We start from the raw sequence: 16,608 nt of genomic DNA on the forward strand, positions 1-16,608 counted from the left end.
GACATTGAAAGGAAAAAGGCTCTGGAATTAGCTACGAAAACTTTATTTTGCGGCAAGTAGGGAGGTCACACGAGCCCATGCGTGCACGCGCGTACACACACACACACACACACACCTAATACTGCTTAAGGTACTGGTCAGTCCCTGGACACTGGGTTCTGGGACCAGAATTTTGCTTTGGGTTCTCCTTGCTCTGTAGTCTCTTATGCTGCAGGCTGGGATCCAGCTAAATTTCCTGAGGCAGCACCTTCACACTTCCAGGCCAGGAGTCTTGCTCAGACCCAGCGCCTGTACCAGGTCATCTCCAAGTCCACTCTTCAGTGTTCGTCTCACTGTAGGGACAGAGTAGGGTTGGAGGGGGATGATGGGGTTCGGGAAAGCAGTGGGCTTATGGTGGGTACTCACAAGATTTACGGTTGCCACGGGAACGCTTCCTTTCTCGAGCTGTAGCTGCTCGGGGATTGCTCTTGGTCACTGATTGCACTAGCAAGTCCATGATTTCATCTGATGTGTCACTGGGTAAACTGGAGCCTGGGGATTCTTCAGAGGGTGCAGTGGAAGGTCCCACTGCTGGCGGCATGACTGGGGAGCTGCTCTGGACCATACCTGTGGGAGACCAGATAGGGAGGTCAGGTCAAGGTGGCCTTATTACCCATTCCCCACAGCAGCTATAGGTCTACCTCTGCTGCGACGGCTATGTGTGGTGTCCTCCGGCCTGCTGGTCAACAGACTTTTCATACTGGCATGACTGTCAGCATCACCCTGTCCTGGTCCACTCCCCACAGCCACTGGGACAGGTGGATTGCTGGGGGTTTCCCCTGCCACACCTGAGAACTTCTCTGTCTGAGGATGGGAAAAGGATGAGCTGAGAGTAGGGGAAAGAAACCAAGGGGTGGCAGTCAAGACTCAGAAGGGTAACTACCTCAGTGATCATGCGTCCTCGGGTCTTGTTGCGCTCACGGTAAGTGGCTCGCTTCTGCTGCTGCTGCAGTACTCGTTCACGGCAAGTCCTATATTCCAGGGCAAATTCCCGCAGCGTGTGGCAGAATTGCATGATGCGCACTTCACGGGCTGCTTGTGCAGTGTAGCCCAGGTAGAGCAGGAAGGCATGAAACCTAGGCAGGTTGGAGTGGGGGAGGGATGGGCAGTCCTGCTTGCCCTTTGAGAGATGGTGGTGGCAGTCTTGCTTCTTTGGGGCCCATACCCCTACCTGTTGTAAACACGGCGGTGCACTACCCTCAGTGTGGCAACACGGCGGGCACAGTGGGCCAAAAAGTGGGTGAGACGAGCACGCAGGGCTGGAGCCAGTTCATGTTTAGCCAAGCTCCTCAGGTTTTCCTCAGCTGCCCAGCTCCGGCGCTCCAGCTGTCCCAGGTTCTCAGTCAGTTGCTCAAAGTCCACCTGGAAAAGCAAGTGGGTACATGAGCTGTCACCCCAAAGGTAACAGGTTGCCTGAGGCTGCCTCTGCCAGACTGGCCATTGTGGGCCTAGGGACACAACTAACATTTGGCTTCTGCTCTCCAAAAGTTCAATCTAATATGCGAGACAAGTCCATTTGATGCAACAGAGACAGAAGGCTTCTTGGAGGAAGTGGCAGCTGAACTGAGACTCAAAAGACTGAGTAGGTGTGTCCTGGCCAAGAGAGGCAGAGCATAGTTCACACACCTGTAGCTGGAGCACACCCTAGCACAGCCCAAATAGGGAAAAGTGGGAGGAGCCAACCCAAGGAAGAAATGCTCGCTTGTGCCCCAGCCCATTTTAACTGAATCTTTTGCTGGTGCTAACCTTGGCACAGCGGGTCAGGGCAGGGATTTCTGAGTAGAGATCGGAGGAATCAGGTAGGGTCTGGAGCACCAGGGAGCAGAGATGGTACAGCAGCGACTGCCGGCGCACCGTGTCCTTCACCTCAGACACCTTCTCCAGGTAGCTCAGCTCAAAACCACTGCTCTGAAAGACTCCATTTGAGCCAGGGCCTGGCTGGCTCCAGAGCCCTGACCTCTAATCCTCATGTGCTCTCACTTACCTGGGAACCATTGAGGAAGTTGCCCACAGCCAGCAGGGTAGCCAGGATGCAGTGGAAAGTGGCATTCTGCACCAGCTGTTCCATTCCCATTTTCAGGTCAAATAATGGCTCTGCGATTTCCTGGTGTAGGAGAACCAAGGGCTTTAGACTCATGTTCATCATGCTTACCTGTCCCCACTACCTGTCCCACTTTATGACCCAGATACCCGTTCCATGCTGTCATAGTCCAGCTTGAAGGCCCAAAGTTGTAGGCGGGCAGCCAGGCCCCCAATAGAGGCAAGAGTCATTAGGAAATTCTCAGCTGGGCCCAGGGGTATATCAGGGTTGGCCAGCTGGGCCTCTTCAATCTTCTGCCTCTCCTCCTCCGTGGGCATCATGGTCAGTAGCTTCTGAGGATGCAACCACCGCCCCACAGTGTTAGCTTGAGGCCTCATGCTCCTTTAGTCATCTCTCACTCCTCCTTTAGTCATTTCCCAGGGTCTGGCAAATGCCCTGCAGATATGTTAAGCCCATCCCTACCACCAGAGGGAGTGGAAATGTCAGTAAGATGTCCAGATCTCCCACCTCCCTTTCACATCCATTGGGTATCCCCACCTCAATGCCATCCTTGCTGACAGCAAACTCATCAAAATTGAGCAGGGCAGCCTTAATGACATGCACAGGTGGCAAAGTAGTTAGGCCAATGTTGATAGCGTTGCTGCGCTTGGGGTCCAGCACTGTGGTCATTGTCCGGCGGCCCTCACCAGCTTTCTATAAGATGGGGGGAAGAACAGTGAAAGATTGGGGAAAGGACTAGCTGGGGCAGCAATCTTGAGAGCACTCCAAGGTATTCCTCTGAATGGCTTAATGATCCTACAAATGGGAACCCAGGACACATAAAACATTGGGATAAGCTGAGATTCTAGTTAGGGCTCTGTCAATACTTTATTAAGAGAGCCCAAGTCAAGTCCTTCTCTCTTTATCCTGGTTTCCCCATGTGGGAGATGAGGGACTATTTCACCCCCTTGAACTCTGATTTTCCCCATCTCTGGTGTATTTACCTTGGAAGGAAGTATATCCTTGGCTCGGGATTCAAACAAGTGTTCCAACCGGGCTGTGTCCACTGTGACAGGCTCCAGGGAGGCCCACAGGGTGGTGCAGGGCCCAAAGCGGCTTCCAGACTTCCCGTGATCCCCAGCCAGCTTTAGCTCCCGCCAGAAGAGTTTTACAGTCTTCCTCTTGGTGGGGAGGGCTGGGCCATCGGGTGCTGAGCGGGGAAGTGGTGGGCAGGAGGATGGAGGTGGGGGAGGAGGATGTGGGGGGCCTCCAGAGTGCAGGGGAAGTGGAGGGGGAGGAGGTGGGGAGCCTCCAGAGTGCAGGGGAAGTGGGGGAGGTGGGGGTGGAGCCCCTTTCCCGGCCTCCACAGATTCTACATTTAATATGTCCTGGTCTTCATCCTCCCCCAGATCTGAGAAGTCCAGGTCCCCAATGCAGAGCTTTGGTGTACGGGTTGGGAACTCCTGGATGGGCTCAGCCTTGGGGCTTGGTGGCACCAGTGGTTCCTTAGGCTCCAGCTCAAGGCTCCGATGGGCCTGGAGCAGGACTCGAGGGACAGGGCTCTGGGGGGGTCTGGGTACAGGGGTTGGCTCTGAGGAGTCCCATAGTTCCCGGATGCCTAGAAAAAGAGAAGCGGCTATTGGCATCTTGCCCTCTATGCACAATAAGGGTGGGATTCTGGACTCTGCCCACCTGTCTACTCACCTGGGGGTCCATCAGCCTCATCTGGTGTGGCCCCAGCCAGTGTTTCTGCCCGGCCCTGGGCCAATGCAGCCTGCTTCTCTGTTTCTGCTGCTGCCACACCTTCCAGGAACCGGGCTCTGAGGGGAGATACTTGTCAGTGATGGTGTCTGACACAAGTCCATCCCAGGGTGGTACACATGCCTTGCTGAGCTCCTGGACACTGCCCCCAATTGCAGGCACACACAGGCACAGGGAATAGTCCATGCGCTGAGCAGACCCCTGTCCCCTCGAGGCAAGCCCCTTTTCAACTCTCCACATCTGGGGAGTTAGTAGCACCAACCCAACATTCCTATGTCAAAGTACAGGGAAAAGCTCTACTTAACATCTAACTTGCAACTTTCTTGTTCACTATCCTGACTTTATAAGGAACTTCTGAGCAGAAGGGAATGGCTATCCCTCCTTTGGCCTGTCTGGCAGCTTCTGAGCCCTACAGCCTGCCTGCCTGCAGAAAGGGTAGGCACTTAAGTTTATGCTATCCAATGTTTCCTTTCTGGCCCCTCCAGCCTCTGTTGGTCCCTGTCACTGCCCTTCCCACAGTGTTAGGTTGCTCCACTACCCACATACCACACAGCACCCTAGATGCCCTCCTTGCCCTGTTCCTGAGCTGGGTATCCCTATCCCCATTTCTGGTCTAAGCTGTTAAAGTTTCACTATTGAAGCACAGGGACTACTCTGACCCCAGTGAACTGCTTTCCCACTGCTTGCTCTTTGGGTTACTATGGAGGCATTAATCTGGTGGCAGGAGCAGGGTCTGAGAATCCCCCAGTTCTGGCTGCTAGGGGGCATGTGGAACCCCTGCTGGGGAAGCAATGCTGAAGCCCTGAGCACATGGCAGACCTGGCAGGTTGGCCTCTGTACTTACTCCAGCCTGGCCTGCCCAGTAGGGGACTGGGGGACGGGTGGGCTCTCAGGGGCCCTGGGTAGGGGGATGAGAGGAAGAAATGGTAATTGTGGTGCTGGTTCCACCTCAAGGCCCATTTGCTGGCACTTACACAGAGGTTGGGCAGTGATATTGGGAGGAAGAGGAAGGAGTGGAGGAGGTAGGACATGAGGACACTGAAAGGGGAGGGGAAAGAATGACATGAAGCAGGACAGGGTGCAGGAGAGTCAAAGAGCCGAACAAGACTGACAGAGAAACAGAAAGAAAGGGAGTAGGGAGACAAAACAAGAGGCAAAAACAGGTGGAATGTCGGAAGGAGATAAAGGGAAGCCACAGGAGGAGGTCCAGACAGAGCCGAACCCCACACCCAGCAGTCACTTACCAAACGGGAGCAGTTTGGTGAAGTCTGGAAAGAAAGAGAGAAAGCACGCGTTTGGGCAGAGGAGGCTGAGGGCCCGTGGAGGGGCACAAAGTGGAGGGACAGTTGGAGATAGGGCTCTGGGAGCCACCTCTATCTTCCTACTTACTTGTAGATGCTCCTCTCACAGGAGTTGCCGGCTGAGGGCGCCACGGAAATGGCAGGAAAAAGGTTCACCAAGGTACCAAGCCCAGAGGTAAGGCCCACAGGGCTGGAGGCAGGGCTTGTCAGCTGGGCAGGACTGGTGGTAGAGGCGGAGCCTATCGGCGAGGCGGAGCCTATCGGCGAGGCGGAGCCTATCGGCGAGGCGGAGCCTGTGGAGCTTCAGGTCGGGCCTGTCACCAGATTGGGTCACGCCTGGCAGACTCACCCCTCCCCAGCTACCAAGGCTCGTACTTACCCAGGTTCTGGGGCGCGCACAGGACAGCCTCCCCCTTCCAGAGATCGGCGGCTCCTCTTGCCCTCCTCTGAAGAGGGCTTTCGCCGCTCCCGCCGACCACCAGCAGCTGCAGTGGCTGCTGCTTCCTCCAAGTCTCCATCTTCCAATCGTAGGGCGCTCTAGCAGAGGTAGGCCAGGGAGTGAGCCTGTGGTTGAGGCCCCGTAGGCATGCTGGGGAACTGCACCTCTCCCTCCCATTTTCCTACTCTGGGCTCACCTCATAGAGCATAAGCTGAGTGCGCAGGTCGACATCAGTGCCCGCAGTGCCCAAGTGGCGCTGTACCAGTGCCTCCATGCCCTGCTGCTCCAGTGCATCTGTCACGTCGTAGAAGGAGTCCTGATCTGGGAGCGCAGCCAGTGTCTGGAGAATAGGGATAGAAAGCCAAGGCAGAGGCTGGTGGGGACTACAGGTCAGCAGCCCCAGGGCCCCATAGTTAGCACCTGATCCCCACCCACACCTTATTGATGAGGGTGACAGTATACACCAACAGCTCAGGATCGGCACCATTCTTCTCTTCCAGGATAGTCACCAGATTAGCCCAGGGAAGAGCACCTGCCACACAGAAAGGGGAGTAGTCATGGGGGGTGGGGAGCAGGCAGGAGAGAGGGCTCAGAGTAGAGGCAGAGGAAGGGACAGACTCTGACCGGTGGCGCTGGCCACAGAGTTGACTGCCTGGATGAAAAGCGGTGCGTTGTTTTCAGAGTATTCCACAAACACCAGCAGCAGCTTCAGGGCCGTCTTCACCACCAAGCGAGACTATGGGAAGATGTCACTACAAGTGAGTGGGGTTTGGGACAGACCTCTGCTAGCTCCTATAGGAAGGGGGAAGGGGGAAGGGCTCCGGGGGTTAGACCTAGAAAGAATAGTCTAGGCTGAAAGACCTGGCTCCAGGGCTAGGCCCAAAAAAGCCTTCTAGGCTTAGAGGAGCCCCAGACTTGCTCCATTTCAGTCCACTTTGCAGAAGAGGAAATTGAGGCTCAGATAAGCAATGGGAGAAGGGTTCATGACTGGGTAAAGGGTCACTTACCAGGCTGGCACACAGTGTATACAGCCATTGCACTGTCTCACTGTGGGCTACCACCCCCAGCATCCCGTCCACAAAAAGCATCAGCTGGCCCAGTGCTGCAGACACAGGGATGGAAGAGGTCAGCAGAGGTGGGGGTCGTGGGGGCAGAAGTCATGGGGAAGGAGTGGGGCTGACCTCGAAGGATGTAGCTCTGGTAGTTGTGGTCGGCAGCAGCACCCACACGAATCAGGCAACTCAGTCCCTCTGAGTGCACAAATTCAGGCACCAGGTCCTTGTCTTCCTGGTAGCACCACAGGGGATTTTAGGGAGGTTTGGGCTGGCCACCCACCCACCCCCAGCCCACCTCTGAGCCTCACCTGGAAGATCTGCTTCAGTGAGAAGAGGGAACGGCGGAGCTCAGGGCCACTGGACCCATATAGTTTTTCTGCAAGGGGTAGGTAGGCATGAAACCCTTAAGGTGACAGTCTTCCTCCTCTAGAACACAACCACAACCTCCCACCAAAGAAGATTCTAGTATTCTCTAGTCCCTGACTCTGGGTACCTCCCACTACTGCCACCACCGTAGTCTAGTTGTGGCATTAGTCCTGGCCCTGGGAGGAGAGGTCAGGGGAGGGCAAGAGGGGGCACATTCAGTCTCCAATCTACTCTGTCCAGTCTTGCACAGGCCTGAAAGAAACTGGACCAACTGGGCTATGAGGGTGGGGATATTGGGAGACTGCTGGACACACTCACCCAAGATAGCGTTGACTCTCACTGAGAGCTGGGTTCGCAGAATCAAAGTGGGCTTCCGCCCTTTGCTGGAATCAAGCAGCCTAGTCAGCAGCTCCCAGCCCATTCCTCAGGGTCCCACCCCCTGAACTAATGCAGCAAAAGTCTTCCACATGCCAATCCCTGGCCCAGTTCCTTCCTTCCCAACCACTACTCCAAGGGCCCAAGGCTTAGCCAGACAGGAGGGTTTGTGTAAACACAGGTATTTTAGGTATGTGGGAGAGCTCCTGCATTCATCTTAGGCAGCAAGTAACACTGGCCAAGCTTTGGGATTCCCCTGGCATAGTTCCCTGGGGTGGCAGGAGGTGACCTCTGGCCCGGGCTATAGATCAAGTGTCTCAGCTGCTGACACCTGAGCCAGCCCCTGGTGGGGACAAGGGTGGGGACTTGGACCAGACCCATGCTAGCTCCTGTGGAGGATGGGGAAGGGCTCCTTGCTTCCCTGGCTCTATCAGTTCTAACCTGATCTCTTCATAGAAGCCCTCCAGCATCTCCCGCTGCTCTTCCAGGGACAGTTCGGAGTCCAGGTAGTACCCAGAGGGAGACACTTGCAGGGCACAATCCTCCAGCTGAGGATAGAAGAATAGCTGTAAGGCTGGTGCTATAGTTTAGATGTTGAATGTCCCCTGAAGTCCATGTGTTAAGGGTTTGGTCCTCAGGGTGGGGCTATTGAGAAGTGATGAGTTGCTCACCTTTGTAAGGCTCTTAAGATGCCTTCAGAGAGATTATGAGACCCCAGCCAATCCAGTATTTCTCTTTACTTTCTGGTCCATGAGATGTGAGCAATTTGCTTTGCTAAGTACTCTTGCCATGATATGCCACCCTCACCATGGGGGCCATCCATTTTGGATTCAAACCTTCAGAATCATAGGCCAAAAATAGCTTTTTATCTTTTTATAAGTTAATTGCCATGGTATTTCATTATAGTAACACAAAATTGACTAATGCAGCTGGGGAAGAGGTGGCAAAGATATGTATAAAGACCCTATGCCTGATGACCTGCCAACACAGTAGCACATGCCTATAATCCTAGAGACTTGAGAAGCAGGATGATCACAAGTTGGAAGTCAACCTTAGCAACTTAGCAACAACCTGTCTCAAAATAAAAATAAAAAGAGCTGGGGATATAGCTTAGTGGAAAAGTGCCCCTGGGTTCAATCCCCAGCACCAAACAAACAAACAAAACCTCCTATAACCTTTTACTTTCCACCTGAGGTGTGGTCGAGAGGCACACAAGCATCTTCACTGTAGCTGAACATTCCTTCAGCAACTGTTTCTCAAGTACTTTCTAGGTACTGAGCCCTTCTGTCTCAGGTGCCAGGCTTTCTTGCCCTTTGTATGTGCCATCTCCTCTCCTGGTTAGTACCTATTTTTTTTTTGGGGGGGGGACGGTACCAGGGATTCAACTCAGGGGCACTTGTCCACTGAGCCACATCTCCAGCCCTGTTTTGTATGTTATTTAGAGACAGGGTCTCACTGAGTTGCTTAGCGCCTCGCCATTGCTAAGGTTGGCTTTGGACTCATGATCCAAAGATAACGCTTTTGGAAAGCCTTCCTGAATTGTCCAGCCAATGTTAGGCAATCCACCCAACTCCATATATACACTCCTTGCTGAGGCATCCCACATAATCTTATCATATCCTTGACATGACACTAGTTTTCCTCCCCACTGACTAGGTTCAGGCACTTTGCCTGTGTTGCTCCCTGCTATACCTGCAGAGTTTAGCACAGTACTTGGCACATAGTAAGTGCTCTCTGAATACTTGTTGAACTAATGAACACAAATGAACAAGGGGCATGGAGAGAAGATGGGAAGAAGTTCTTGCCTTCAAGGAAGCTCACAAGCATGTGGGGTGATAAGCTGTAGCTACAAAGCATTGAAGCCCAGGGAGAAAGTGTTAAGCATGCAGTGAGGTGCAAACCCAGCTGACAGAGCTGGGAACATCTCTGCAAGTAAGATATTGAGGAACAGGGGATGATACATAGACTCTCCAGACCCTTTAGGCCTTAGTTGCTTTATTTTTCTCCCAAGGGGGCTACAGTTATAATGGTCCTAGTTAGACCTCAGATTTTAGGGTTTGACTCAGTCAGTCTACACAGGGCCCTGAAATAGGCATTTGTAACAGGAAAACATGTGCTCCATCCATGTATCCACTTTCCATGTTTCTCTCCCCCAAGCCTGGCTTCCCTCCACCACCACCACATGGCACTTAGCCCCTTCAGAAACACCTTATAGAGGCCAGAATGAGGAGACTCCAGACACTCTGAGAGCAGCATTGTGCCTTGTTGTGGACACCTCCCCCACAGTACAGTGCTGGCATGCAAGACTATGCAAAGTCCCCTTTATTGAGTGACTCTGGCCCTTGAAGTGCTATGGCCCAAGAAGAGCCTGCTTCTGGAAAGCCAGGAGGTCTTATGGTCTCCATTTCACTGAACAAGTCAAATCCAACATTTGTCCTGCTGTTTGGCCTGCCCTGCCCTGCCCTGCTCTGGACCCCACCCAAGGATTCCAGCTGCCCTTGGTCCTTTGGAGGAAAGGGAATCCAGCTCTAGCTTCTGTCTTTGCTTTGCACCCCTACTCCTGCCTCAGAATATGATCTGGCTCCTTCCTGGCAGTTTACCCCTATAGGGCCCTTGGGTGACACCCTCCCCCCTTGCTTGGGACATGGGACATAGGACAAACACTCCAGCCTGTTCTCTGACCCACTTCCTGCCTGGCTGCCTGCCCTTCCCAGGGCGCCTTGGGCGGGCCTGGCCTCTGTCCCTTCCCTGGGAGCAGAGTCATTCTCTCCAGGTCCTACTGAGAATAGGCCTGAGAGGGTGTATCAAGACACTAAGGCTAGAGTATCTCACCCAGGGCCAGCTCAGTTAAGGCCACCTTCACATTCCTCATGATCCCTCTTCCCACCCAGCGACACAGCAGCTTACCCCCAAACTCCAGCCCAGCCTAGCCCCATCTCCTTGCACCTTGGACTGGAGTATTCTGGGATCTTAGAGAAACATACATACCCCAGAGCCACAACCCCTGCTCCTAGTCATTCCAAATCACACACATTCATGAACCTGGCTGTTTTAGGTTCAGAAGACACAGCAGGAACCAGACAGTGCCTCTCTCTCGGCCTTCCCATCCTTCCAACCCAGCAGGGAAGACAGTCAGGCCTGACTCAGAAAAAGCTCACAATAAATGTCGAATCACAACTTCCATGAGTGCTAAGAAAGGGGAGGAGCAGATGTGGTAACACTGGAGGTTGATCATATTAGCCATGGTAACCACTCACACACCCAGGTATATGGTCAGGCATGTCTGTGCACAGGCTAAAGTAGCACATCCCCAGAGGTTAAGCCCACAATGCTGTCCTCTCCTCCTGCACTAACTCTTATGTGTTCCCATCCCAAGTGAGCAAGAAATGGCCCTTTCCTCCAGAATACCTGTTGGGGCTAAGTGGTCCATCTCCTCTAGCTTCCTCAGGCAAGTTAACCCTTTCCTCTATGATAAGAAACTAGGCCTCTTCAGCCACTTCACCTGTCCAGTCCTGCCAGGGTTCCATTCCTGGGAGGAGGTCCAGGAGTAATACCTAGCCTAATGCATCCAAGACAGTGTTCCCCAAACCCCAGCTATCTGTCCTGGTGGAGGTGGGGGATGGCAGGCTAGAGTCAGGCAGGCAGCAAAAAGGGGAGACTTCCTGCCACCAGGGTGGTACTTATCCTTCACACCCCTGGCTCCTTCCTAGGGTCACCATTCTGAAAGCCCAAGCCTCTGGACCTTGTTTCTAACACCCTGGGGCTAGGCCAGGCTTGAGCAAGTCCAAACCTAGTCCCTGCTGACAATGATTAGGGTCAGCATACTCTATGGGCCCATATTCTCAGCTCCATTCTGGATCTTGTCTTCCTCACTTCTCTGGTATCTGTCTTTTGATGGAGTCCCTCCCCCATTCCAGGCTTAGCCCCTCACTTCAGCCTTCAGCCCACTTTTCTATTTACTCTCCAGACTCAAGCTTTTTTGGCAGCCCAAACCCATTGACTACATATGGTTTTTTTTTTTTTAATTTTAAATTTTAATTTTTTATTTTTTGCAATACGGGGTATCAAACCCAGGGACTTGCATGCACTAGACAAGTGCCCTACCACTTAGCTACACTCCAAGTCTCCTTATACATGGTTTTATATACAGGATAAAGCTTAGGGGAAGATGGTGTCTGTCCTCCCCCCATTTTTGATACTGGGGATTGAACCCAGGGATTAACTACTGAGCTACATTTTGGGGTTTTGGTGGGGTGTTTTTGTTTCTAATTTTGGGATTGGGTTTCACCAAGTTGCTGAGGCTGGCCTTGAACTTGTCTTGCTTGGTCTCCTGAGTTGCTGGGATTACAGACATGCACCAAATAGAACTAGCTTTAGCTCCCCAATACTTTTTATAAAAGTATAATCGGGTGAGAATGAATATGCAGGAATAGAGTGCAAGGAAGATGGAGGAAGGGCAGAATTACATGCTGAAGAATTTTTGTTTTAGGAAATAATTGGCCTATTACTTATTTTGACTCCTTTTCTATAAACACAGGACCCTGTGCTCTGAAGACCCTCCTTTCCTTTTATCTTGTGTCTCTAGTTAGACTGAGACTTCCTGGATGACATGGATGTCATGGATGTGCTTTGGGGAGAGAAATCCACATTTGTTTTGCCTCCACTGTGTGGATGCCTAGTTCATTTGATTATCCTGATAATCTTTTTACAAGTGAGGAAACCAAGGCTCAGAAAGAAGATGAATTGCTCTTGAATGGACCAAGGCTAATTGACTCAGATCTTGGGTGGATGGGACTTAAAAGTGCTCCAGGGAACTCTGAAAGGAAAGTGGGAGTGTGGGCTGAGGCCTGCAGGATTGCCAAGGGCTGGATTCTGCCCCCTCAGCTTCCTGGATTCTGTAAATATCCCAAACTGGTCCTCCCAGTTCTAGCAAGGAAACACAAATGAACACACACACACACACACACACACACACACACACACACTATGTTGCTAGTCACTGAGGTCACAAAATCTACTTCTGAAAGGATCTAGGTACTATAATTCAGCTTCTCTAGCCCAGAAAGACCAGGAGATGGAACATGTCACAGGAAAGCCTGGCAGGTCACCACTCATGCTCACATCCCAATTTTCTTTAATCTTCAAAGTGACTCCCATATTAGGGAATGAAAGAGCTCAGTTCATCATCAGAGCACTCTACAGTCCCCTTAAGAATTCTCAGGGACCCCTTCAGTTAGAGCCTAACCTAGAAGGTCAGTTTCATACCTGAGCCCCCTTGCCATAATGGGTCCTGAGAGGTAAACAGGGCTGGAGTGGGTTGGAGTAGGGTCAGGACATATTTTGGCACCAAGCCACCCCCGTCCTACTCTAATCTTCAGTCATATCTGTCTGGGGGAACAAAATTATTGGTAATGACCAGCTATCCTTGCTGCCAGGAAGAGGAGACTCCTCTAGCCCTTGCAACAAGGTCAGAGAAACACCTCAGGTCCTCTGCCCAATGCCCAGGAAGAAGGTAGTGGTATCCGAGATGTGACAAAGCCTTTGAGGCTCAGAGGAGCCTTTCTAGAAGAGAAGACAAAACTGAGTAGCTCTGGATTAAGAGATAAGACACCAAAGAGCCAATTCTCCCTGGGGTGGGGGCAAGTCCTTGGGCTGGGACAGCCTTTTACATATATGCAAGAAAGGCACTCCTGAGGGCCCCCTGACCTGGGAACTTTTAGCCTGGCCCAAGGCACTGTCAGGCTCCCCCCACCAACCAGGGCCAGGAGATGAGTCAGAGGCTGAGGACAGGAGCTTCCTCCTAGACTTGGAGGAAATGAGCAAGGCTTTCTCAGACCTGCAAGCTCTGAAATGGTTTAAAAAGGGAGTCCCCAGGGAACTCTAGGTTCAGTAGGTTGTTGGGGGCAGAGTCCCTGTGAGAGTGGGCCCTCTTCTATACACAACCAGGGAGGGTGCAGGGTGTGCAGGGATGATGGACCAGTGTTCCAGAATGGGAGGGCAGAGGTCACTTGGCTGTGTCCTGTCCTCTGCTTGACAACTGTACACAGGAAACAGCAGTGGGTAAGCAACCTCTCCCTCTTATTTCTGCCCTATAGCCTGGGACAGTGATGCCTGGGTTTTGGGCCATCTCTCCCTTTTGGAAGGCTAGCAAGGTAGGCCTGAGTTATGTCTGGGCTTCTGGTGCACCAGCTTAAAGTACTAGGGGAGGAACCAGTTGTTGACATTTCCTGTGAGGAGGAGCCTTGCTCCCCCCTTCCTCAGCTCTCTGATGTTCCTGCCCCATCCTATTCACAGTCCCTCTTCCTCCAGCCTTCTATTCTGGGTCTGTGGTCACAGTTTATATTTGGGACAAGCACATCACAGTGCATCTGACCATTCCTGGAAAAGCTGCCAGCTCCAGGGAGTCCTGGTTCCAGACACTGTGGTAACTTAGCTTGAAGGTTCCCAAAGGCTCTTAGTGGGGGACGGGACAGTCTTCAGTACTCCAGGTGGAGATCCTGAAAGGGGACAGACCAGGAAGCAGAGTTGCATGTGAGGGACTTAACATTCTTCCATGCAACTCATGTCCTTAGCTAAGGAAAAGAGAAAAGGTCAGGGCACCTGGTAGGTTGGGAACTTGGTCTTATTTTTTCCTTTTTCTGTGGTGATAGAGATCAAACCCAGATTCCTATTGTATGCTAAACACATGCAGGAGATCAGGTATCTAAATGAAGGGGGAGAAGGGATGGTTCTGAACCTCTTTCCTGCAGCTGACCTCCCAGGCCTAACCCTGGTTGTGAAGAGGAGTGTCAGAGCTAGGTCCTGCTCCAGAATGGGAGAATGGTAAGAATACTATACTCTAGTAGTCCAGCCTTGTTTCTGAAGTAGTTCCAGGATGAAGAACCACCTCATTTCTGTACCCCTTTTTCCCTATCCCACCTACTGAATGGCAGGTGGGCTCTGGCTGGACATACTTCTAGGCCCACTTCAGTCTGCTCCTGTGAATAGGGCAGGACAAGATGGGGATGCATGAAAACTCCGGAGGTGGGCAGTATGCTGCATCCTTCCAGCTGTGGCCTTGAAGCTGGGCTCCGCAGGGACACGTGCCACTCCCCAGACGATAGTCTCCCCACCCCTCCCGCGGCCGCTGGGAGGCGGGGCTGGCCGAGGCTCCAGGAATGCAGGCCTGGGGGCCTGGCGCCCAGGGCACATTCCAGGGAAGACCCCGGGCCCAGGGGGCATGTTTGCGCAACTCGGTGTCCTGCTGAGGCACCCCACCAACTCCCACGGGCGTTTCCTAACTACTCAGAACCGATCCACTGGCGGGGAACCCCAGGGGATGAAAGGGCGCCTCCCGGAGTCTTGGCCCGGAAACAGCGCGCCGGAAGGGCTGCCTGAGGGGGTCTGTGGGCTGCGAGCCCGAGTGCGGGGAGGTCTGGCCGGCCATCTGGAAAAGGGCCTCTCCAGTACTGTGCAAAGTCGGCCTTGGGGCCGGTGCAAACTAGGGCAGGACGGAGGTTTAAAATTAGCCGGGACCGCCCCCTCCCTTCCAGGCGCGGGCCACAAGCCGCGGGTGTACGCGGGGGTGGGGAGGCGGTGACTCAAAGGGCTTTTCCACTTTGTGCAGCCTCCCGCGTTCCGCGTAACCCGGGCCTGGTCGCTTCCCGTGGACTCCTCTCACCCGGCAGTCTCTTCTTGGCCAGTACACCCAGCCTCCAGATACCACTTCACCTCTAGTGGCCCGCCCTGGATCCGTCCCTCCTCCTGATACACCGCACCCCTCTCACCTGAAGCAGGTGGAAGCTGGTCCCTCCCTAGCTCCGCCTCCTGGGTCTGTTACAGCCCTAACAATTACTGACACTCAGCCCAGGACAGCCACCCTGGCAGACCCGCAGCAAAAGGGCACCGTGCACCTCTTTAGGTGGGCCTCACTTCGAGGGGAAGCCAAGACAATGCAGACCACAAGCTGATAGTCTCCGCCGCCCGCAGGCGTGAACCCTGGGATCCCAGTTCAAGTTTTTTCCTGAGTACACGCTCCAGCCTCTTCTTGAGAGGCACCTCCCATCGGGTTTCAGGGCGCGGACTCTGAACTCCCTATCGCCCCAACTTTTCTCCGCGCCCCTCTCACCTTGAGTGGCGCCCCTAGCAGCCGGTGCAGCGCAGGTATTTGAGCACCCAGGGGCAAGGCCCCGTCCAGGCTGCAGGTAGGGGCCCGTCGTGGCTCCGGGAAGTTGGCACATGCAAAGGGGTCGGTGTCTTCCAGGTACTGCACCCTCACGGTCACCACTGATACTGGCTCCCCGTCCCCGCGGTCTTCCCCGCCTGCCATGGTTCTGCCACGGGCTCGCACCGCGCGCGCGCCTCGGTGTTTCTGACCCGCAGCAGCTTCCACTCGTCTAGCCCTGCTGCTTGGGCTGGGCCGGACCGGACGCGGTGGGGGGCGGAGCCAGACGGAGGCGGGGCCGAGGAGGGGGTGGGACTAAGACTAGGCCCCAAATGCGCGCAGGGGGTAACCACTGCCAGGGGCGGGGCTTGCACCAACCACTCAAAAAACCCGATAGTGATCCCGTTAGTTCCCTGACTCTGAGGGCGGGAAAACCCGAGCTGGCGCCCCGCCTTGGAGAGCGCAGAGGCTGGGAAGGCTTTCTTTGGGCTTGGGGTAGGTGAGGCTGCTCTTCTTTGCGGGATGCTAGGGCAGGTGGGGCAAAAGTTCCTTCACATAGTGGCCGACCAGGTCTCCCTAAGTTTAGGGATGAGATGGCCCTGATTCCTTCAGTTTGAGTGTTACTATTTCCATCACTTGGCGAAAAAGCAGTTGAGAAGGGTTTCTTTCAGTTTGGAGCAAGAAGTAAAAATAGATTTCGGCTATTTGAAGGAAGAAGTGGAATCGGTTCCCTTTAGTTGTGGGAAGAAGAAGGACGAGTGCCCTTTCTCTAAAAAAGAATGGGATGAGTCAGTTTGAGGAGGCAGGTAGCACATCTTCCTCTCAGTTTGGAGGGAGAACTGGGATGGGTGTCCCTCAGCTTGAAAAGTGGAGTCAACTTTCCTCTGTAGCGAGATGAGCTGAATTACCTAAAGTTGGGTAGATCCCTCTGAGTTTAAAGGGAATACCATAGGTTCCTTTGGTTTCATGGAAAAGGTGAGTGGAGTTCCCTCTAGTTTAGGGAAAAGGGACGGTCGATATCTCTCATCTGGGAGATGAGATGTGAGAAACAGCTTCCTTCTCAGCCTGGAGTGAGTTGGGCCTAGTCCGGGGCTTAGGGTGACTGGGGA

The 16,608-nt window shown here is 53.5% G+C and overlaps 1 protein-coding gene across 3 annotated transcripts; it reads right to left on the reverse strand.

Annotated features, from left to right (window-relative positions):
• Positions 1 to 27: 27 nt before the first annotated feature.
• Positions 28 to 15,755, reverse strand: Fhod1 (formin homology 2 domain containing 1). 3 transcript variants are annotated; one of them, XM_027953898.3, is made up of 22 exons: positions 15,464 to 15,755; positions 7,798 to 7,904; positions 7,300 to 7,364; positions 6,924 to 6,991; positions 6,742 to 6,847; positions 6,568 to 6,662; positions 6,185 to 6,296; positions 5,998 to 6,092; positions 5,757 to 5,900; positions 5,501 to 5,658; positions 5,210 to 5,422; positions 3,764 to 3,879; positions 3,064 to 3,677; positions 2,618 to 2,773; positions 2,230 to 2,412; positions 2,024 to 2,143; positions 1,786 to 1,947; positions 1,211 to 1,401; positions 923 to 1,115; positions 681 to 843; positions 406 to 606; positions 28 to 332 (listed from the first exon to the last, which is right to left on the reverse strand). In XM_027953898.3, exons 1-22 carry the CDS (start codon positions 15,662 to 15,664, stop codon positions 250 to 252), a joined length of 3,546 nt encoding a protein of 1,181 aa, XP_027809699.2. In that variant the 5' UTR covers positions 15,665 to 15,755; the 3' UTR covers positions 28 to 249. The 3 variants fall into 3 exon arrangements, with proteins under 3 accessions (XP_027809699.2, XP_071460775.1, XP_071460776.1); XM_071604674.1 differs by lacking the exon at positions 15,464 to 15,755 and adding an exon at positions 8,028 to 8,184; XM_071604675.1 differs by lacking the exons at positions 7,300 to 7,364; positions 15,464 to 15,755 and adding an exon at positions 8,028 to 8,183.
• Between the last annotated feature and the right edge of the window lie 853 nt (positions 15,756 to 16,608).

The sequence above is a fragment of the Marmota flaviventris genome, chromosome 18 (genome assembly GCF_047511675.1).
Source record: "Marmota flaviventris isolate mMarFla1 chromosome 18, mMarFla1.hap1, whole genome shotgun sequence".
In the NCBI taxonomy this organism is placed as follows: domain Eukaryota; kingdom Metazoa; phylum Chordata; class Mammalia; order Rodentia; family Sciuridae; genus Marmota; species Marmota flaviventris.